We start from the raw sequence: 20,532 nt of genomic DNA on the forward strand, positions 1-20,532 counted from the left end.
GGCCAGGCCGTAGAACTGTATGGCTAATGTTTAGACGGGTATCTCAGGGGAAAAAAAGAGAACTGCTGGACAGACGAGGCATCGAAAATCACAGATGTGAAAGTTAGATCACTTTACTCTCATTGTTTATTTGGAGTGCAAATGACCAGCCAAACATGTAATGGATTTTTTTGGTGGAGGACCTGACCTCTTTATTGGCTGTTTTACTGCTCTTTTTAAGGGCTCAGGGTGTTTTCCCCTGGGTCCTCATGAAATGTCGGGTCAGCATCTTTCGTCAAGCAACCCAATTCCTTATTTTGCTTAATCTAACATGGGCTGTCATATCTCCCTTCTTCAAATTTACTTTACTGGATGTTTATTCATTTATTGGGTCCAAAGAGGCACTTGTAATGTTTAAAATGTGACCTCTTTCAATAATATCTCATTCACAAAATGTCTGGAATTGATGTGACATTGTCACAGATATTAACCATGCTTGGGAATGTAGAGTCATTCTCCATTCAGAACTTCACTCTCTTATAGGGTTGCAAAGGGTAGTAAACTTTCTGGTAAATTTCCGGTATTTTGCTGTAAATTTTCCATGGGAAGTTAAGCCCTGGAATTTGGTGAATTTTTCTTAAATTCATCAAAGAAAGTTAGCTTATAACAGTGAACCTTTTTTGTTGGATACACATAAGGCAATTATAGGTCTTGTGGCATATTGTGGTTAAACTATCCCCAATTCAATGGAATTGCAACCCTCTGCATGCACAGTGCATTCTTCCATCACATGTACAGCTGATTCTCAAGATCTTTCACACTAATGAGATGCTATTGATCCCAGGACTACATGCTTTCTGGTAAGTTTTGATTACAATACTGGGTGGGGTGAATATATGTTATATGACAAACATGATTTTTTTGTTAACTAGTAAATAGTAGCTTACGGCAAAGTGTGTTTAAATCATTTCTAACATGTTAACAATTTCTGCTAGTTAGTTTTTGCTACCATGTGGGTTTTAGCTTGCTTGAGCCTGCTAACTGAGGAGTGTTAATTCACCTGTTTCCATACATGTTTCGTTTTAAAACATTTATCTTACAAATTAGTTGTTTAATCTAACTGCTTAACAATTTAGCTGTACATGGAATTGTATTTGGGGCTTTTTTACTCATTTTTTTCTAATCTTTATAGGAAAATGCCAAGGGCACTATGTGGAGACATTTCACTGCAGCTAATGTAGAAGGAAACGCTGTGTACATTTACAAATACTGTGCCAAGTCATATATGAAGAATGCAACAAAGATGCAGAATCATCTGGCCAAGTGCATAAAGTTCCCTCAGCGCTCACAACAAGCAACCTCTGACAAAAGTCCCTCTACTTCTATTTGAGGTGAAAATGATGAATCAGACACCGTATCGATAGCAACAGCTCATGGTCCTCCTGGAATCAGAAGTTATTTTGACTGAATGGAGGAACGTCATCAGAGAAATGCTGATGAATGTCTTGCTCGAGCTGTGTATTGGAAGAGATTTCTGAATGTTCTTCACCCAGCATACACCCCTCCAACCAGACATGCTTTATCTACTCATTTGCTGGATGCAGAGTTCAAGTGAAGGTCAAGCAAATCATAGAGAAAGCAGACTGTATTGCAATCATCTCTGATGGGTGGTCTAATATTTGTGGGCAAGGAATAATTAACAACATCATCTCCACCCCTCAACCAGTATTTTACAAGAGCACAGACACAAGGGACAACAGACACACCGTTCTCTACATTGCAGATGAGCTGAAGGCAGTCATCAATGACGGAGGACCACAGAAGGTATTTGCACTGGTGACAGACAATGCTGCGAACATAAAGTCTGCTTGGTCTAAAGTGGAGGAGTCCTACCCTCACATCACACCCATTGGCTGTGCTGCTCATGCATTGAATCTGCTCCTCAAGGACATCATGGCACTGAAAACAATGGATACACTCTACAAGAGAGCCAAGGAAATGGTTATGGATGTGAAGGGTCATCAAATTATAGTAGCAATCTACCTCACTAAGCAAAGTGAGAAGAATAAGAGCACCACATTGAAGCTGCCCAGCAACACCCGTTGGGGTGGTGTTGTCATCATGTTTGACAGTCTCCTGGAGGGGCAGGAGTCTCTTCAAGAAATGGCCATATCACAGTCTGTCGATATGGACAACCCCATCAAGAGGATCCTCCTGGATTATGTATTTTGGGAGAGAGTGGTAAGCAGCCTAAAACACCTGAAACCTATAGCAGTAGCCATTGCATGAATTGAGGGAGACAATGCCATCCTGTCTGATGTTTAGACTGCTTGCAGATGTAAGAGAAGAAATCCGTACTGCCCTGCCCACTTAGTTGTTGCTCCAAGCAGAGGAAACTGCAGTTCTGAAATGCATCAAAAAGCGTGAAGACTTCTGCCATCTCCAAGATGGCGTAGCAGTCGGACGTCTGTTTTGTCTTGTCCCATCCCATGTATATATTGTTTTCTTTGTATATATACAAAATATATACATTTTCAATCTCAATTTCAATCTACGGACTGAACATACTCTCCTGCAACCCGCCTCGCCCAATGTGGTACGGATCTGCTATTTTTTTACACTTTAGAACCAGAACCCCCATCAGCAGCTAACTAGCTACTAGCTAGTAGTCAGTTAGCCACTGCTAGCGGTCATCACTGTTAACTCGGACATCAGCCAGCCTCAGCCCGGTCAATTCCTACCAGTCTGCACAGCGCGATATCAACCCAGAGCATATCGGACTGCTTTTTCTCTACCACATCTCCGGATTCCTACCACAAGCTCTGAACCTTTACACCAGATCATCGCAGCTAGCTAGCTGCTATCAGAGTGGCTACTCCTGGCTAACGTCTCTGTCCCAAAGCAAGCGCCAGTTAGCCTGGAGCTAGCCTCGAGCTAGGCCCATCTCCCGGCTAGCCGAAGAGGTCCATCAGCCAATTCTTGGGTTACAATACCTATTTTGCCAATTGGCCTGGACCCCTTTACTGCCGACACAGAGCCCCGCCGATCAATCACGACTGGTCTGCCGACGTAACCGTCCGAGTGGGTTTCAACAGGCTCTTCCATTCCGACGTCCCCCGGAGGCCCATCTGCTAGCCCCAGCCCGCTAGCTGTCTGAATCGCCGTGTCTCCAGCTCGCCTAGCTACTCACAGGACCCTATGATCACTCGGCTACACATGCCTCTCCCTAATGTCAATATGCCTTGTCTATTGCTGTTTTTGTTAGTGATTTATTGTCTTATTTCACTGTAGAGCCTCCAGCCTTGCTCAATATGCCATTGCTAGCCCTTTTGTTCCACCCCCCACACATGCAGTGACCTCACCTGGCTTAAATGGTGCCTCTAGAGACAAAACCTCTCATCGTCACTCAATGCCTAGGTTTACCACCACTGTACTCGCATCCATCCATACCCTTGTCTGTACATTATGCCTTGAATCTATTCTTCAGTGCCCAGAAATCTGCTACTTTTACTCTGTTCCGAACGCACTAGACGACCAGTTCTTATAGCCTTTAGCCGTACCCTTATCCTAGTCCTCCTCTGTTCCTCTGCTGATGTAGAGGTTAACCCAGGCCCTGCAGCCCACAGCACCACTCCCATTCCCCAGGCGCTCTCATTTGTTAACTTCTGTAACCGTAAAAGCCTTGATTTCATGCATGTTAATATTAGAAGCCTCCTCCCTAAGTTTGGTTTATTCACTGCTTTAGCACACTCCGCCAACCTAGATGTCCTAGCCGTGTCTGAATCCTGGCTTAGGAAGGCCACCAAAAATCCTGAAATTTCCATCCCTAACTATAACATTTTCTGACAAAATAGAACTGCCAAAGGGGGCAGAGTTAGCCTGCAGAGGTCTGTCATGCTATCCAAGTCTGTGCCCAAACAATTCGAGCTTCTACTTTTAAAAATCCACCTTTCCAGAAACAAGTCTCTCACCGTTGTCACTTGTTATAGACCCCCTTCAGCCCCCAGCTGTGCCCTGGACACCATATGTGAATTGATTGCCCCCCCATCTATCTTCAGAGTTCGTACTGTTATATGACCTAAACTGGGACATGCTTAACACCCCGGCCGTCCTACAATCTAAGATAGATGCCCTCAATCTCACACAAATTATCAAGGAACCTACCAGGTACAACCCTAAATCTGTAACCATGGGCACCCTCTTAGATATCATCCTGACCAACTTGCCCTCTAAATACACATCTGCTGTCTTCAACCAGGATCTCAGCAATCACTGCCTCATTGCCTGCGTGCGTAATGGGTCCGCGGTCAAACGACCACCCCTCATCACTGTCAACCACTCCCTAAAACACTTCAGCGAGCAGGCTTTTCTAATCAACCTGGCCCGGGTATCCTGGAAAGATATTGACCTCATCCCGTCAGTAGAGGATATTGACCTCATCCCGTCAGTAGAGGATGCCTGGTTGCTCTTTAACCTCTATGGGCTAGGTGGGACGCTTGCGATATTCAAATACCTTAGAAATGCTATTACTTCAATTTCTCAAACATATGACTATTTTACACCATTTTAAAGACAAGACTCTCGTTAATCTAACTACACTGTCCGATTTCAAAAAGGCTTTACAACGAAAGCAAAACATTAGATTATGTCAGCAGAGTACCCAGCCAGAAATAATCAGACACCCATTTTTCAAGCTAGCATATAATGTCACATAAACCCAAACCACAGCTAAATGTAGCACTAACCTTTGATCTTCATCAGATGACAACCCTAGGACATTATGTTATACAATACATGCATGTTTTGTTCAATCAAGTTCATATTTATATCAAAAACCAGCTTTTTACATTAGCATGTGACTAGCATGTGACTAGCATTCCCACCCGAACACTGCCGGTGAATTTACTAAATTACTCACGATAAACGTTCACAAAAAGCATAACAATTATTTTAAGAATTATAGATACAGAACTCCTCTATGCACTCGATATGTCCGATTTTAAAATAGCTTTTCGGTGAAAGCACATTTTGCAATATTCTCAGTAGATAGCCCGGCATCACAGGGCTAGCTATTTAGACACCCAGCAAGTTTAGCACTCACCAAAGTCAGATTTACTATAAGAAAAATGTTATTACCTTTGCTGTCTTCGTCAGAATGCACTCCCAGGACTTCTACTTCAATAACAAATGTTGGTTTGGTTCAAAATAATCCATTGTTATATCCAAATAGCGGCGTTTTGTTCGTGCGTTCAAGACACTATCCAAAAGGGTAAATAAGGGTGACGAGCATGGCGCAATTCGTGACAAAAGATTTCTAAATATTCCATTACCGTACTTCGAAGCATGTCAACCGCTGTTTAAAATCAATTTTTATGCATTTTTTCTCATAAAAAAGCGATAATATTCCGACCGGGAATCTGCGTTTAGGTAAACAGACGAAAGAAAATAAAGCATGGGGTCGACTCGGGCACGCGCCTAAGCCCATAGTACTCTGATCGGCCACTTGCCAAACGCGATAAAGTGTTTCAGCCGGAGGCTGCCTCGATATCGTTCAGCTTTTTCCCGGGCTCTGAGAGCCTATGGGAGCCGTAGGAAGTGTCACGTTATAGCAAAGATCCTCAGTCTTCAATAAAAAGAGCCAAGATGAAACACAACTTGTCAGACAGGCCACTTCCTGGATGGAATCTTCTCAGGTTTTGGCCTGCCATATGAGTTCTGTTATACACAGACACCATTCAAACAGTTTTAGAAACTTTAGGGTGTTTTCTATCCAAAGCCAATAATTATATGCATATTCTAGTTACTGGGCAGGAGTAGTAACCAGATTAAATCGGGTACGTTTTTTTAATCCGGCCGTGTCAATACTGCCCCCTAGCCCTAACAGGTTAAAAGTGCTTTCCTCACCATTTTAAATGAGCATGCACCATTCAAAATTGTAGAACTAAGAGATATAGCCCTTGGTTTACCCCAGTCTTGACTGCCCTTGACCAGCACAAACATATCCTGTGGCGTTCTGCATTATTTTTATTTTATTTTTATTTCACCTTTATTTAACCAGGTAAGCTAGTTGAGAACAAGTTCTCATTTACAACTGCGACCTGGCCAAGATAAAGCAAAGCAGTCCAACAAACAACAGCACAGAGTTACACATGGAATAAACAAGCGTACAGTCAATAACACAATAGAAAAAATAACGTCTATATACAGTGTGTGCAAATGGCTTGAGGAGGTAAGGCAATAAATAGGCCATAGTAGCAAAGTAATTACAATTTATCAGATTAACACTGGAGTGATAGATGAGCAGATGATGATGTGCAAGTAGTGAAACTGGTGTGCAAAAGAGCAGAAAAGTAAATAAAAACAATATGGGGATGAGGTAGGTAGATTGGGTGGGCTATTTACAGATGGACAATGTACAGCTGCAGCGATCGGTTAGCTGCTCAAATAGCTGATGTTTAAAGTTAGTGAGGGAAATGTAATTAGCATCGAATGTCCCCCGCGATATGCAACTTTTCAGGGAAGTCAGAAACCAATATACTCAGTCAGTTAGGAAAGCTAAGGCTAGCTTTTTCAAACAGAAATTTGCATCCTGTAGCACTAATTCCAAAAAGTTTTGGGACACCGTAAAGTCCATGAAGAATAAGAGCACCTCCTACCAGCTGCCGACTGCACTGAGGATAGGAAACACTGTCACCACCCATAAATCTACAATAATCGATCATTTTCAAGAGGCATTTTTCTTCGGCTGGCCATGCTTCCCACCTGGCTACCCATACCGCGGCCAACACCTTAGCACCCTCTGCAGTAACTGGCCCAAGCCCCCCCCCCCACTTCTCCTTCACCCAAATCCAGACAGCTGGTGTTCTGATAGAGCTGCAAAATCTGGATCCCTACAAATCAGCTGGGCTAAACACTCTGGACCCTCTCTTTCTAAAATGATCTGCCGAAATTGTTGCAACCCCTATTACTAGCCTATTCAACCTCTTTCGTATCGTCTGAGATCCTCAAAGATTGGAAAGCTGCCGCGGTCATCCCCCTCTTCAAAGGGGGAGACACTCCAGACCCAAACTGTTATAGAACTATATCCATCCTGCCCTGCCTTTCTAAAATCTTTGAAAGCCAAGTTAACAAACAAACAACCAACCATTTCAAATTCCACCGTACCTTCTCCACTATGCAATCTGGTTTCCAAGCTGGTCATGGGTGCACCTCAGCCACGCTCAAGGTCCTAAACGATGTCGTAACCGCCATCGATAAAAGACAGTACTGTGCAGCCGTCTTCATCGATCTGGCCAAGGCTTTCGACTCTGTCAATCACCACATTCTTATTGGCAGACTCGATAGCCTTGGCTTCTCAAATGACTGCCTCGCCTGCTTCACCAACTACTTCTCAGATAGAGTTCAGTGTGTCAAATCGGAGGGCCTGTTGTCTGGACCTCTGGCAGTCTCTATGGGGGTGCCACAGGATTCAATTCTCAGGCCGACTCTTTTCTCTGTATATATCAATGATGTCGTTCTTGCTGCTGGTGATTCTCTGATCCACCTCTACGCAGACGACACCATTCTGTATACATCTGGCCCTTCTTTGGACACTGTGCTAACAAACCTCCAAACGAGCTTCAATGCCGTACAACACTCCTTCTGTGGCCTCCAGCTGCTTTTAAATGCTAGTAAAACAAAGTACATGCTCTTCAATCGATTGCTGCACGTACCCTCCTGCCCGACTTGCATCACTACTCTGGACGGTTCTGACTTAGAATATGTGGACAACTACAAATACCCAGGTGTCTGGCTAGACTCACATTAAGCATCTCCAATCCAAAATTAAATCTAGAATCGGCTTCCTATTTCGCAACAAAGCCTCCTTCACTCATGCTGCCAAACATACCCTCGTAAAACTGACTATCCTACCGATCCTTGACTTCGGCAATGTCATTTACGAAATAGCCTCCAACACTCTACTCAGCAAACTGGATGTAGTCTATCACAGTGCCATCCGTTTTGTCACCAAAGCCCCATATACTACCCACCACTGCGACCTGTATGCTCTCGTTGGCTGGCCCTCACTACATATTCGTCGCCAAACCCACTGGCTCCAGGTCATCTATAAGTATATGCTAGGTAAAGCCCCGCATTATCTAAGCTCAATGGTCACCATAGCAACACCCACACGTAGCAGGCAGCAGGTATATTTCACTGGTCATCCCCAAAGCCAACACTTCCTTTGGCCGCCTTTCCTTCCAGTTCTCTGCTGCCAATGACTGGAACGTATTGCAAAAATTGCTGAAGCTGGAGTCTTATATCTCCCTCTCTAACTTTAAGCATCAGCTGTCAGAGCTGGTTACCAATCACTGTACCTGTACACAGCCAATCTGTAAATAGCACACCCAGCTACCTCATCCCCATATTGTTACTTGTCCTCTTGCTCTTTTGCATCCCATTATTTTCTACTTGCACATCATCATCTGCACATCTATCACTCCAGTGTTAATGCTGAATTGTAATTATCTCGCCTCTGCGTACATGTTGGACCCCAAGTATGCAGGCAAGAGCATCCTGTCTGGTGCAGAGTTCAACAAGGCCTATGGTGTCATCACTACCGTGTCTCGCCACCTTGGCCTGGATGAGGGCAAGAAGGTTCTTGGCAGTCTGGCAAAGTACACTTCCAAGCAAGGGCTTTGGGATGGAGATGTAATATGGCAGTCGTGCAAACATATCTCATCAGCCACCTAGTGGAAGGGACTTTGTGAATCTGAGGCTCTTCCCCCTGTTGCCTCCATCAACCTCCAAATCTCACCAACATCAGCCGGCTCAGAGCACAAGTGGTCCTTGTTTGGGAACACACACAACAAAGCACGCAACAGGCTGACCAATACAAGGGTTGAAAAATTGGCGGCCATTCGGGCAAATTTGAGGCTTTTTGAGCCTGACAATGAGCCATCCTCAACAAGGTTGGAAAGTGACAGTGAAGATGAGGCCTCAGAGTCTGATGTTCAAGAGGTGGACATTGAGGAGGTCCAGGGAGAAGGCATGGAAGCCTGAGAGGAAGACAACCAAAGCTTTAGTTTCTAGACTATCATTTTACAGACGTATGTTGAAAAAGTTTTTGGGAGATGCGATGGATCATTCAATATTCCCTTTCTTTTGTTGTTCAGTGAAATCATCCTGTGTGAAGTCAACTCATTTAATTAATGTTCAATTCATAACTAAAAATAATTCCATTTTGTTTTCTTCAATTGGAAAGATTTAATCATTTGCAATTATGTATACTTATAAGGTAAAATAATTGTTTCTGTCCTCATTTGATATGGTAAATATATCCACTGCAAAAAAATATAAATTTCAATTGTATTAATATTCATTTGCATATATTCCCTTTAATTCCCACGGAGAGTTTCCACCTCTGAATATTCCCCAAAATGTGCAACCCTACTCTCTCATAACCTCAACGAACTCGGGCGACATGAATGCGTCAAGTAGCATAATAAATACAAGATTTAGTCGTGGCAGAAAGTTTAACACATTCCTCACAATGTTGATTTCGTGCTGCAAGTAAGCAACTTTTGGCGGTTTCAGCGAAATACTGAGATGAGAACTGAATAATGAAAATGGGGTGGAAAATATATATAGTTGGGGTGGCTCTCCCTCCCTCTCGTATATGAGTAGAGGAGGCTGTGTCTGCTTTGCTGTGATATGAGTTGCAGACCGACGGAGTGTAGCGGAGTAGGCTACAGTGTGCTACGTGCCATAAATCAAGTCTGAACTGTCTCAGCCGTCTCAACCGAGTCTGAGAAAAAGGCATTTTGCTGTCGGCTGTAGAGACTGTTTACCTCCTCTTATTCTCGTGGGAACAACAGGCTGAATTCCGATCAGGGAGCTGCGTAAGGTAAGCGCCACCGGGAGGGGATAGAGCAACGAGAGAGAGGTAGAGACTTGTTTGGCCACATAGATCTCTTCTCTCATTATAATCAGCGTGCGCTTGTTCTTCGAGGGTTATGTAGGGTTTATTATCGACCCTGTACAAACTGAAAGCTGTTCTGCAAGATAACTGTTTGGTCTGTCTGTGTCGTATTCATTATTCGAGGAGCAGTTGGAAGATTCGGTGGATGTGGACCAGAGCCATATTCTAAATATATGGCTATGATGTGGACTAGTATTATGTTTTGTTCACACCGGGAGTTTTAACTCGCCAGAGTGAACAAAGGTGCGCCTTTTTTTGGGGGGGGGGTCGTCTTTTTTTGATTGCACAGATTAATTTTATAACCTCAAAATATAATTCAATCTGTATAAGTGTGTGTGTCATCAATGCAATAATAATGTTATTATTGAATCAGGATGAATGTGGGCAATTGTAAAGAATGTTTTTCAAATGTTTAGTTTTTTTGCACACAAAAAAATATTGTAGTTGGTAGAGCAGATGATAAAGTCAGTTTTATGTGATATTTTTTTTAAATAATTGCCATGCTTGTTATTGTGTTTATTTACAGCATATCTAATGTAGCAAATGAGTTGGGGAAATGAAAACAGTGACTGGAGGTGAAATGAATGCCTTTGTTGCTCATTGAAACATTAGACCATTATTTGATGTTGCACATCATCAATCAGTTTATTTACATAGTGCTAGTTGGGGGAAGGAGAGAAAGCGAGGGAAACAACATCATTGTGTAATCAGTTCTATAGTCAGCCCTTCATCAGGAGGCAGCCAATGTCTTGTTTGTCTCAGATTTTATCAGGGGTAACTCTTTTCTGTCTTTCTTTGCCCCTTCCCCTTTGGCTCCACACAGTTTTACACCCTTGGCGCTGTGCTTTTGATGGCGTTCTTGCAGAAGACTGGAGACTACTGCCACGCTCAACATCCCAGAGCATAGGCTGATCCAGGGGAGGATGCCCACTGCTTTGCCTTCTCAGCCTACTACCCTGCACTGAAGGGCTCCCTGCCTCCCAGGACTCTCCACCCCCTTAGATCTCTCACCGTAAGACCCTCTCTCAGGAACTCTAATGGGGTGATTGGACTAACTATTCCACTACTCTTCAGTGAAAGCCCCAAGACCGTGGCTACGCTCTTCCTCATCTCAACCAACCATATTGACCCCAGAGGATTGACCAACCCGAGGACGGATCTTTTCAAAGGAGGGGAAAGGACTGAGAAGAGCTTTGAAGAGGAGTTTTCGGAGGAGTTTAGCCCACCAGCTACCGTGGCGTCCGTGGTCCACCAGTTTGTGTCCCCTGTGCGTCCCTGTCCGTGTTGCATTCGCCCCCCCAGCTGGGTAACGGTTGTCAACATGGCCCGTATGAACCGTCCTGCGCCGGCCGAGGTGTGCTACAAGAACATGCGGCTACTCATCACGCACAACCCCACCAACTCCACCCTGAACAGCTTCATCGAGGTGAGGAGTGCTCTATCCAACCCTCTCTTTCTCCCTTGTTCTTTTCACTCCTTTATCTCTCTCTCATCCTCCCTCCTATTTGTTCTCTCTCTCTCCCCGTGTTCTCTCTCTCTCTCCCCGTGTTCTCTCTCTCTCCCCGTGTTCTCTCTCTCTCCCCGTGTTCTCTCTCGCTCTCTCTCTCTCCCCGTGTTCTCTCTCGCTCTCTCTCTCTCCCCGTGTTCTCTCTCGCTCTCTCTCTCTCCCCGTGTTCTCTCTCTCTCTCCCGTGTTCTCTCTCTCTCTCCCCGTGTTCTCTCTCTCTCTCTCCCGTGTTCTCTCTCTCTCTCCCCGTGTTCTCTCTCTCTCTCCCCGTGTTCTCTCTCTCTCTGCGCTTTGGTTGCACTATTACATTATGTCGATACTGCTCCAAGCCCCTCCTCCCCACACTGTTTCTACACTGATAAAACTGCACCGTACAGAGGCAGGATAACAACAGTGCGCTCGCGGCTCCTGATTTCACAAAGCCTCCGTTTCTATGGCGACATGTCCTGGTGCCACCTTCGGACACCTGGCGGTGAGAGGAGTGTGCCGCACGGTCAGACAATAGCAGAACTACCGCTACCCTTCTCAGAACAACATGTGGGCCACAAGTGCGCTTTCAAAGTGTACCACGGACAGGCGGACAGACAGACGGACGCGGACAGACGGACAGACACAGACAAAACCGTTAAAAATAACTCAATCAGACTCCTGTTTATTTGTTTACTCCTGTTCTACCATATGAACATGTGCATGCAGACATATCGGCTATATTTGTATACCCTCCCCACACACACACAGTGTGAGTTACTTTTAACCTAACTTGCCCCCCTCCCTGTAGGACCTTAAGAAGTACGGAGCCACGACGGTGGTGAGAGTGTGTGAGGTCACCTATGACAAGGCTCCGTTGGAGAAGGACGGCATCACCGTGGTGGTGAGTACAGACCACAGTGTCACATGTCCCTCACATTTCCCTGTGAAGAGTAGAGGGGAGTGTCTCAGACAGGACTTCCCTTACTGATTCCCCCGAAAGACACGACGAGGGAGGGAAGGAGGGGGCAGAGTGTTATCAAACAAACTGCGCTGTGTTCAGTGGGGGCGGAGGTAGATGATGGGGGGGGCAAATTCCTGGAGCACACCCGGTCCTTATATGCACATAAAAACAGACATGCATGCATAAATACTGATATACACCCAACATCCTGATAACAGCCAATACCCCTTCGAAGACTCATCAGGGTCACCCCTAAACACACAACTCTGACCAGTATCTGTATCTGAACTCGAAGACACACTGTTTCTGATTACCCATACGTCAACGTTCCATCGTTGCCATGGCAGCTGCAGAGCCCGGTTACTCCGCACGGCCTCCACATCTCCATTTTTTTCTCTCTCTCGTTACGTAAGCACTAATCTTGTTGCCAGACACTTCCACCCAAATGGGAGAAGAGTCTGGTGGACCAATGTGTCAAACTTGGCCTTTGTTAGCCGAATACAGAAAGATATTGGCTTTATCTCCCACAACAGACAATGATGACAAATACTTTACTCAGTAGGTCACCCCATTGAATTCTATGGTCACTCCCACTAAGGCCAACTTTTAATCGTTGATATCCCAGTCTTATATGCGCCGTGGGCAATAGCTTGGGGACGAGGTTAAGTAAACACAAGACCCTGGATTTTTGTTTATGTGAAGGACATACTTGGCTTTCTGCCAGAGCCCTGGAAAACATTGAGGATCATTGCAATTGGCAATAGCTCTCCAGCATCCAGAAAAACAGAAGTGAATGCCTGGGAGGGGGTAGCCTTTGTCTCGGGGGCGTTATACACCTCAAATATCTGAGGGGGTACAAAGTACGTGAGGACGGCTGGGGGGGATGTCCGGAGTGGGGCTAGGCCCCCTGTCCGGAAGTTGGAGAATTTAGAATTTTTCAAACACCTAAAACCGCTTTTTCCCTGCAGCTCTGCAGAGTGGTCACTAGCTGGCACAGCCACAAAGTCATACAATCTGATTCTAACCTTAACCACACTGCTAACCCTAATGCCTAACCTTAACCACACTGCTAACCTTAACCACACTGCTAACCCTAATGCCTAACCTTAACCACACTGCTAACCTTAACCACACTGCTAACCTTAACCACACTGCTAACCCTAATGCCTAACCTTAACCACACTGCTAACCCTAATGCCTAACCTTAACCACACTGCTAACCCTAATACCTAACCTTAACCACACTGCTAACCCTAATGCCTAACCCTAACCACACTGCTAACCCTAATACCTAACCTTAACCACACTGCTAACCCTAATGCCTAACCCTAACCACACTGCTAACCCTAATGCCTAACCTTAACCACACTGCTAACCCTAATGCCTAACCCTAACCACACTGCTAACCCTAATGCCTAACCTTAACCACACTGCTAACCCTAATGCCTAACCCTAACCACACTGCTAACCCTAATGCCTAACCCTAACCACACTGCTAACCCTAATGCCTAACCTTAACCACACTGCTAACCCTAATGCCTAACCTTAACCACACTGCTAACCCTAATGCCTAACCTTAACCACACTGCTAACCCTAATGCCTAACCTTAACCACACTGCTAACCCTAATGCCTAACCTTAACCACACTGCTAAACCTAATGCCTAACCTTAACCACACTGCTAACCTTAACCACACTGCTAACCTTAACCACACTGCTAACCCTAATGCCTAACCTTAACCACACTGCTAACCCTAATGCCTAACCTTAACCACACTGATAACCCTAATACCTAACCTTAACCACACTGCTAACCCTAATGCCTAACCTTAACCACACTGCTAACCCTAATGCCTAACCTTAACCACACTGCTAACCCTAATGCCTAACCTTAACCACACTGCTAACCCTAATGCCTAACCCTAACCACACTGCTAACCCTAATGCCTAACCCTAACCACACTGCTAACCCTAATGCCTAACCTTAACCACACTGATAACCCTAATACCTAACCTTAACCACACTGATAACCCTAATGCCTAACCTTAACCACACTGCTAACCCTAATGCCTAACCCTAACCACACTGCTAACCCTAATGCCTAACCTTAACCACACTGCTAACCCTAATGCCTAACCCTAACCACACTGCTAACCCTAATGCCTAACCCTAACCACACTGCTAACCCTAATGCCTAACCTTAACCACACTGCTAACCCTAATGCCTAACCTTAACCACACTGCTAACCCTAATGCCTAACCTTAACCACACTGCTAACCCTAATGCCTAACCTTAACCACACTGCTAACCCTAATGCCTAACCTTAACCACACTGCTAACCCTAATGCCTAACCTTAACCACACTGCTAACCCTAATGCCTAACCCTAACCACACTGCTAACCTTAACCACACTGCTAACCTTAACCACACTGCTAACCTTAACCACACTGCTAACCTTAACCACACTGCTAACCTTAACCACACTGCTAACCCTAATGCCTAACCCTAACCACACTGCTAACCCTAATGCCTAACCTTAACCACACTGCTAACCCTAATGCCTAACCTTAACCACACTGCTAACCCTAATGCCTAACCTTAACCACACTGCTAACCCTAATGCCTAACCCTAACCACACTGCTAACCCTAATGCCTAACCCTAACCACACTGCTAACCCTAATGCCTAACCTTAACCACACTGATAACCCTAATACCTAACCTTAACCACACTGATAACCCTAATGCCTAACCTTAACCACACTGCTAACCCTAATGCCTAACCCTAACCACACTGCTAACCCTAATGCCTAACCTTAACCACACTGCTAACCCTAATGCCTAACCCTAACCACACTGCTAACCCTAATGCCTAACCCTAACCACACTGCTAACCCTAATGCCTAACCTTAACCACACTGCTAACCCTAATGCCTAACCTTAACCACACTGCTAACCCTAATGCCTAACCTTAACCACACTGCTAACCCTAATGCCTAACCTTAACCACACTGCTAACCCTAATGCCTAACCTTAACCACACTGCTAACCCTAATGCCTAACCTTAACCACACTGCTAACCCTAATGCCTAACCCTAACCACACTGCTAACCTTAACCACACTGCTAACCTTAACCACACTGCTAACCTTAACCACACTGCTAACCCTAATGCCTAACCCTAACCACACTGCTAACCCTAATGCCTAACCCTAACCACACTGCTAACCCTAATGCCTAACCTTAACCACACTGCTAACCCTAATGCCTAACCTTAACCACACTGCTAACCCTAATGCCTAACCTTAACCACACTGCTAACCCTAATGCCTAACCTTAACCACACTGCTAACCCTAATGCCTAACCTTAACCACACTGCTAACCCTAATGCCTAACCTTAACCACACTGCTAACCTTAACCACACTGCTAACCTTAACCACACTGCTAACCTTAACCACACTGCTAACCCTAATGCCTAACCCTAACCACACTGATAACCCTAATACCTAACCTTAACCACACTGCTAACCCTAATGCCTAACCCTAACCACACTGCTAACCCTAATGCCTAACCCTAACCACACTGCTAACCCTAATGCCTAACCTTAACCACACTGCTAACCCTAACCACACTGCTAACCCTAATGCCTAACCCTAACCACACTGCTAACCCTAATGCCTAACCCTAACCACACTGCTAACCCTAATGCCTAACCCTAAACTTAAATTAAGATTTTTAAAAAAGCACAATTTTGTCATAAAGTTTTATGATAGAGCCAATCTTGACTTTGCAGCTGGCCCATCTAACGCCCAGTTCTGCCTCCAGGGCAAGATTCACATTTTATTTGTCACGTGCCGAATACAACAGTGAAATGCTTACTTACAAGCCCTTAACCTACAATGCTTTAAGAAGTTAAGAAAAAAAATACAAATAAGTGTACATTTTTTTTAGTAAAGTAACAAATAACTAAACGGCAGACGTAAAATAACAAGCGAGGCTATATACAGGGGGTTACCAGTGTGGGGGTACCGGTTAGTCGAGGTAGTATGTACATGAAGAGTTTAAGTGACTATGCATAGATTATAAACAGAGAGTAGCAGCAGTGTAAAAGAAGGCTCTGGGTAGCCCTTTGATTAGCTGTTCAGGAGTCTTATGGCTTGGGGGTAGAAGCTGTTAAGAAGCCTTTTGGACCTCGACATGGCGCTCCGGTACCGCTTGCCGTACGGTAGCAGAGAGAACAGTCTATGACTACGGTGGCTGGAGTCTTTGACAATTTTTAGGCCTTTCTCTGACACCGCCTGATATAGAGGTCCTGGTTGGTAGGAAGCTTGGCCCCAGTGATGTACTGGGCCGTATGTTCTAGCCTCTGTAGTGCCTTGCGGTCGAAGGCCGAGCAGTTGCCATACAAGGCAGTGCTGGAACCAGTCAGGGTGCTCTCGATGGTGCAGCTGTAGAACCTTTTGAGGATCTGAGGAACCATACCAAATCTTTTCAATCTCCTGAGGGGGAATAGGTTTTGTCGTGCCCTCTTCACAACTGTTTTAGTGTGTTTGGACCATGATAGTTTGTTGGTGATGTGGACACCAAGGAACTTGAAGCTCTCAACCTATTCCACTACAGCCCTGTCGATGAGAATGGGGGTGTGCTCGGTCTTCCTTTTCCTGTAGTCCACAATCATCTCCTTTGCCTTGATCACATTGAGGGAGAGGTTATTGTCCTGGCACCACACGACCAGGTCTCTGAACTCCTCCCTATAGGCTGTCTCATCGGTGATCAGGCCTACCACTGTTGTGTCATCGGCAAACTTGATGTTGGAGTCGTGCCTGGCCATGCAGTCATGAGTGAACAGGGAGTGCAGGAGGGGACTGAGCACGCACCCCTGAGGGGCCCCCATGTTGAGGATCAGCGTTGCGGATGTGTTGTTCCCTACCCTGCTAGAAAAACAATCCTGTAGCTTAGCATATGCTTCATCTGGCCACTTTCTTATTGACCAAGTCACTGGTGCTTCCTGCTTTAGTTTTTGCTTGTAAGCAGGAATCAGGAGGATAGAATTATGTTCAGATTTACCAAATGGAGGGCGAGGGAGAGCTTTGTACGCGTCTCTGTGTGGAGGAAAGGTGGTCTAGAGTTTATTTTATTTTTTCCCCCCCTCTGATTGCACATTTAACATGCTCATAGAAATGAGGTGAAACTGATTTGAGTTTTCCTGCATTAAAGTCCCCAGCCACTAGGCGTGCCGCCTCTGGATGAGCGTTCTCCTGTTTGCTTATGGCCATATACAGCACATTGAGTGCGGTCTTAGTGCCAGCATCGGTCTGTGGTGGTATATACACAGCTATGAAAAATATAGATGTAAATAGACCGCTCCTGCTGTCTCTAGAGAGTTGAAAACAGCAGGTCTGGGACAGGTGGCACGTCCGGTGAACAGGTCAGGGTTCCATAGCCACAGGCAGAACAGTTGAAACTGGAGCAGCAGCACGGCCAGGTGGACTGGGGACAGCAAGGAGTCATCAGGCCAGGTAGTCCTGAGGCATGGTCCTAGGGCTCAGGTCCTCCGAGAGAGAGAAGGAAAGAGAGAATTAGAGAGAGCATACATAAATTCAAACAGGACACCGGATAAGACAGGAGAAATACTCCAGATATAACAGACTGACCCTAGCCCTCCGACACATAAACTACTGCAGCATAAATACTGGAGGCTGAGACAGGAGGGGTCGGGAGACACTGCGGCCCCATCTGACGATACCCCGGACAGGGCCAAACAGGCAGGACATAATCCCACCCACTTTGCCAAAGCACAGCGCCCACACCACTAGAGGGATATCTTCAACCACCAACTTACCATCCTGAGACGAGGCCGAGTATAGCCCACAAAGATCTCCGCCACGGCACAACCCAAGGGACGGGCGCCAACCCAGACAGGAAGATCACGTCAGTGACTCAACACACTCAAGTGACGCACCCCTCCTAGGGACGGCATGGAAGAGCACCAGTAAGCCAGTGACTCAGCCCCTGTAATAGGGTTAGAGGCAGAGAATCCCAGTGGAGAGAGGGGAACCGGCCAGGCAGAGACAGCAAGGGTGGTTCGTTGCTCCAGTGCCTTTCCGTTCACCTTCACACTCCTGGGCCAGACTACACTCAATCATAGGACCTACTGAAGAGATGAGTCTTCAATAAAGACTTAAAGGTTGAGACCAAGTCTGCGTCTCTCACATGGATAGGCAGACCATTCCATAAAAATGGAGCTCTATAGGAGAAAGCCCTGCCTCCAGCTGTTTGCTTAGAAATTCTAGGGACAGTAAGGAGGCCTGCGTCTTGTGACCGTAGCGTACGTGTAGGTTTGTACGGCAGGACCAAGTCGGAAAGATCGGTAGGAGCAAGCCCATGTAATGCTTTGTAGGTTAGCAGTAAAACCTTGAAATCAGCCCTTGCCTTAACAGGAAGCCAGTGTAGAGAGGCTAGCACTGGAGTAATATGATCACATTTTTTGGTTCTATTCAAGATTTTAGCAGCCGTGTTTAGCACCAACTGAAGTTTATTTAGTGCTTTATCTGGGTAGCCGGAAAGTAGAGCATTGCAGTAGTCTAACCTAGAAGTGACAAAAGCATGGATACATTTTTCTGCATCATTTTTGGACAGAAAGTTTCAGATTTTTGCAATGTTACATAGATGGAAAAAAGCTGTCCTTGAAACAGTCTTGATATGTTCGTCAAAAGAGAGCTCAAGGTCCAGAGTAACACCGAGATCCTTCAGTTTTGAGACGACTGTACAACTATCAAGATTAATTGTCAGATTCAACAGAAGATCTCTTTGTTTCTTGGGACCTAGAACAAGCATCTCTGTTTTGTCCGAGTTTAAAAGTAGAACATTTGAAGCCATCCACTTCCTTATGTCTGAAACACATGCTTCCAGCGAGGGCAATTTTCAGGCTTCACCATGTTTCATCGAAATGTACAGCTGTGTGTCATCCGCATAGCAGTGAAAGTTAACATTATGTTTCCGAATTACATCACCAAGAGGTGAAATATATAGTGAAAACAATAGTGGTCCTGAAACAGAACCTTGAGGAACACCAAAATGTACAGTTGATTTGTCGGAGGACAAACCATCCACAGAGACAAACTGATATCTTTCTGACAGATAAGATCTAAACCAGGCCAGAACTTGTCCGTGTAGACCAATTTGGGTTTCCAACCTCTCCAAAAGAATGTGGTGATCGATGGTATCAAAAGCAGCACTAAGGTCTAGGAGCACGAGGACAGATGCAGAGCCTCGGTCTGACGCCATTAAAAGGTAATTTGCCACCTTCACAAGTGCAGTCTTAGTGCTTTGATGCGGTCTACATTGTTTATCTTCAGGAAGGCAGTGAGTTGCTGCGCAACAGCTTTTTCAATTTTCTTTGAGAAGAATGGGAGATTCGATATAGGCCTATAGTTTAAAAAAAAATATTTTCTGGGTCAAGGTTTGGCTTTTTCGAGAGAGGCTTCATTACTGCCACTTTTAGTGAGTTTGGTACACATCCGGTGGATAGAGAGCTGTTTATTATGTTCAACATAGGAGGGCCAAGCACAGGAAGCAGCTCTTTCAGTAGTTTAGTTGGAATAGGGTCCAGTATGCAGCTTGAAGGTTTAGAGGCCATGCTTATTTTCATCATTGTGTCAAGAGATCTAGTACTAAAACACTAGCCTGTGTTTTAGTAGCCTGAAATGGTTTCTTGGTAGCTAGTTGGCTGGGCTAGCTAAAGCCAACTTCATACATTTGCTAGGTGGCTAGTAGTATTACAGATACATTTATTTTATTTTAAACAGGACAAATCTGAGGGAGCACGTGTCCCTGTGCCCCCTATGGGAATGACACCTCCGCTACCTCCCACCCTCTCCTTTATCTCTGTTGGGGAAATCTGGAGAGATCTAGTCAAAGGGCTTGTACTCTATTAAGCAATCAGCTGTCCAGTGCCCCAAAATATCGACAACAACAATGAAGCTAGGGCCAGACAGATGGATAGAGCTGTACTCTGTTATCATAGCTCTATCTGTCTGGCCTGCAGGGTGTTTTGCCTAGAACTCCACTCACATGGACAGAGACCTGGGAGGATGGCTGTTCTTCATAAAGGCTGCTTCAACTGTTGAATAACTGTTGTAATAGTGAAGA

The 20,532-nt window shown here is 45.2% G+C and overlaps 1 protein-coding gene across 5 annotated transcripts in view; it reads left to right on the forward strand.

Annotated features, from left to right (window-relative positions):
- Positions 1–20,532, forward strand: part of LOC106588968 (protein tyrosine phosphatase type IVA 3) — a 56,326-nt gene that overhangs the window by 23,414 nt on the left and 12,380 nt on the right. For 2 of the 5 annotated variants that reach the window (XM_014178561.2, XM_014178560.2), the window contains 2 exons: positions 10,764–11,366; positions 12,225–12,317. In XM_014178561.2, coding sequence (XP_014034036.1) covers positions 11,262–11,366; positions 12,225–12,317 — 198 coding nt within the window. In that variant the 5' untranslated portion in view covers positions 10,764–11,261. Of the gene's footprint in view, positions 1–9,577; positions 9,866–9,902; positions 10,184–10,763; positions 11,367–12,224; positions 12,318–20,532 lie in introns of those variants that run through there. The other 3 variants (XM_014178563.2, XM_014178559.2, XM_014178562.2) reach the window with 3 other exon arrangements.

Source organism: Salmo salar, chromosome ssa27 (genome assembly GCF_905237065.1).
Source record: "Salmo salar chromosome ssa27, Ssal_v3.1, whole genome shotgun sequence".
Taxonomy (NCBI): Eukaryota; Metazoa; Chordata; class Actinopteri; order Salmoniformes; family Salmonidae; genus Salmo; species Salmo salar.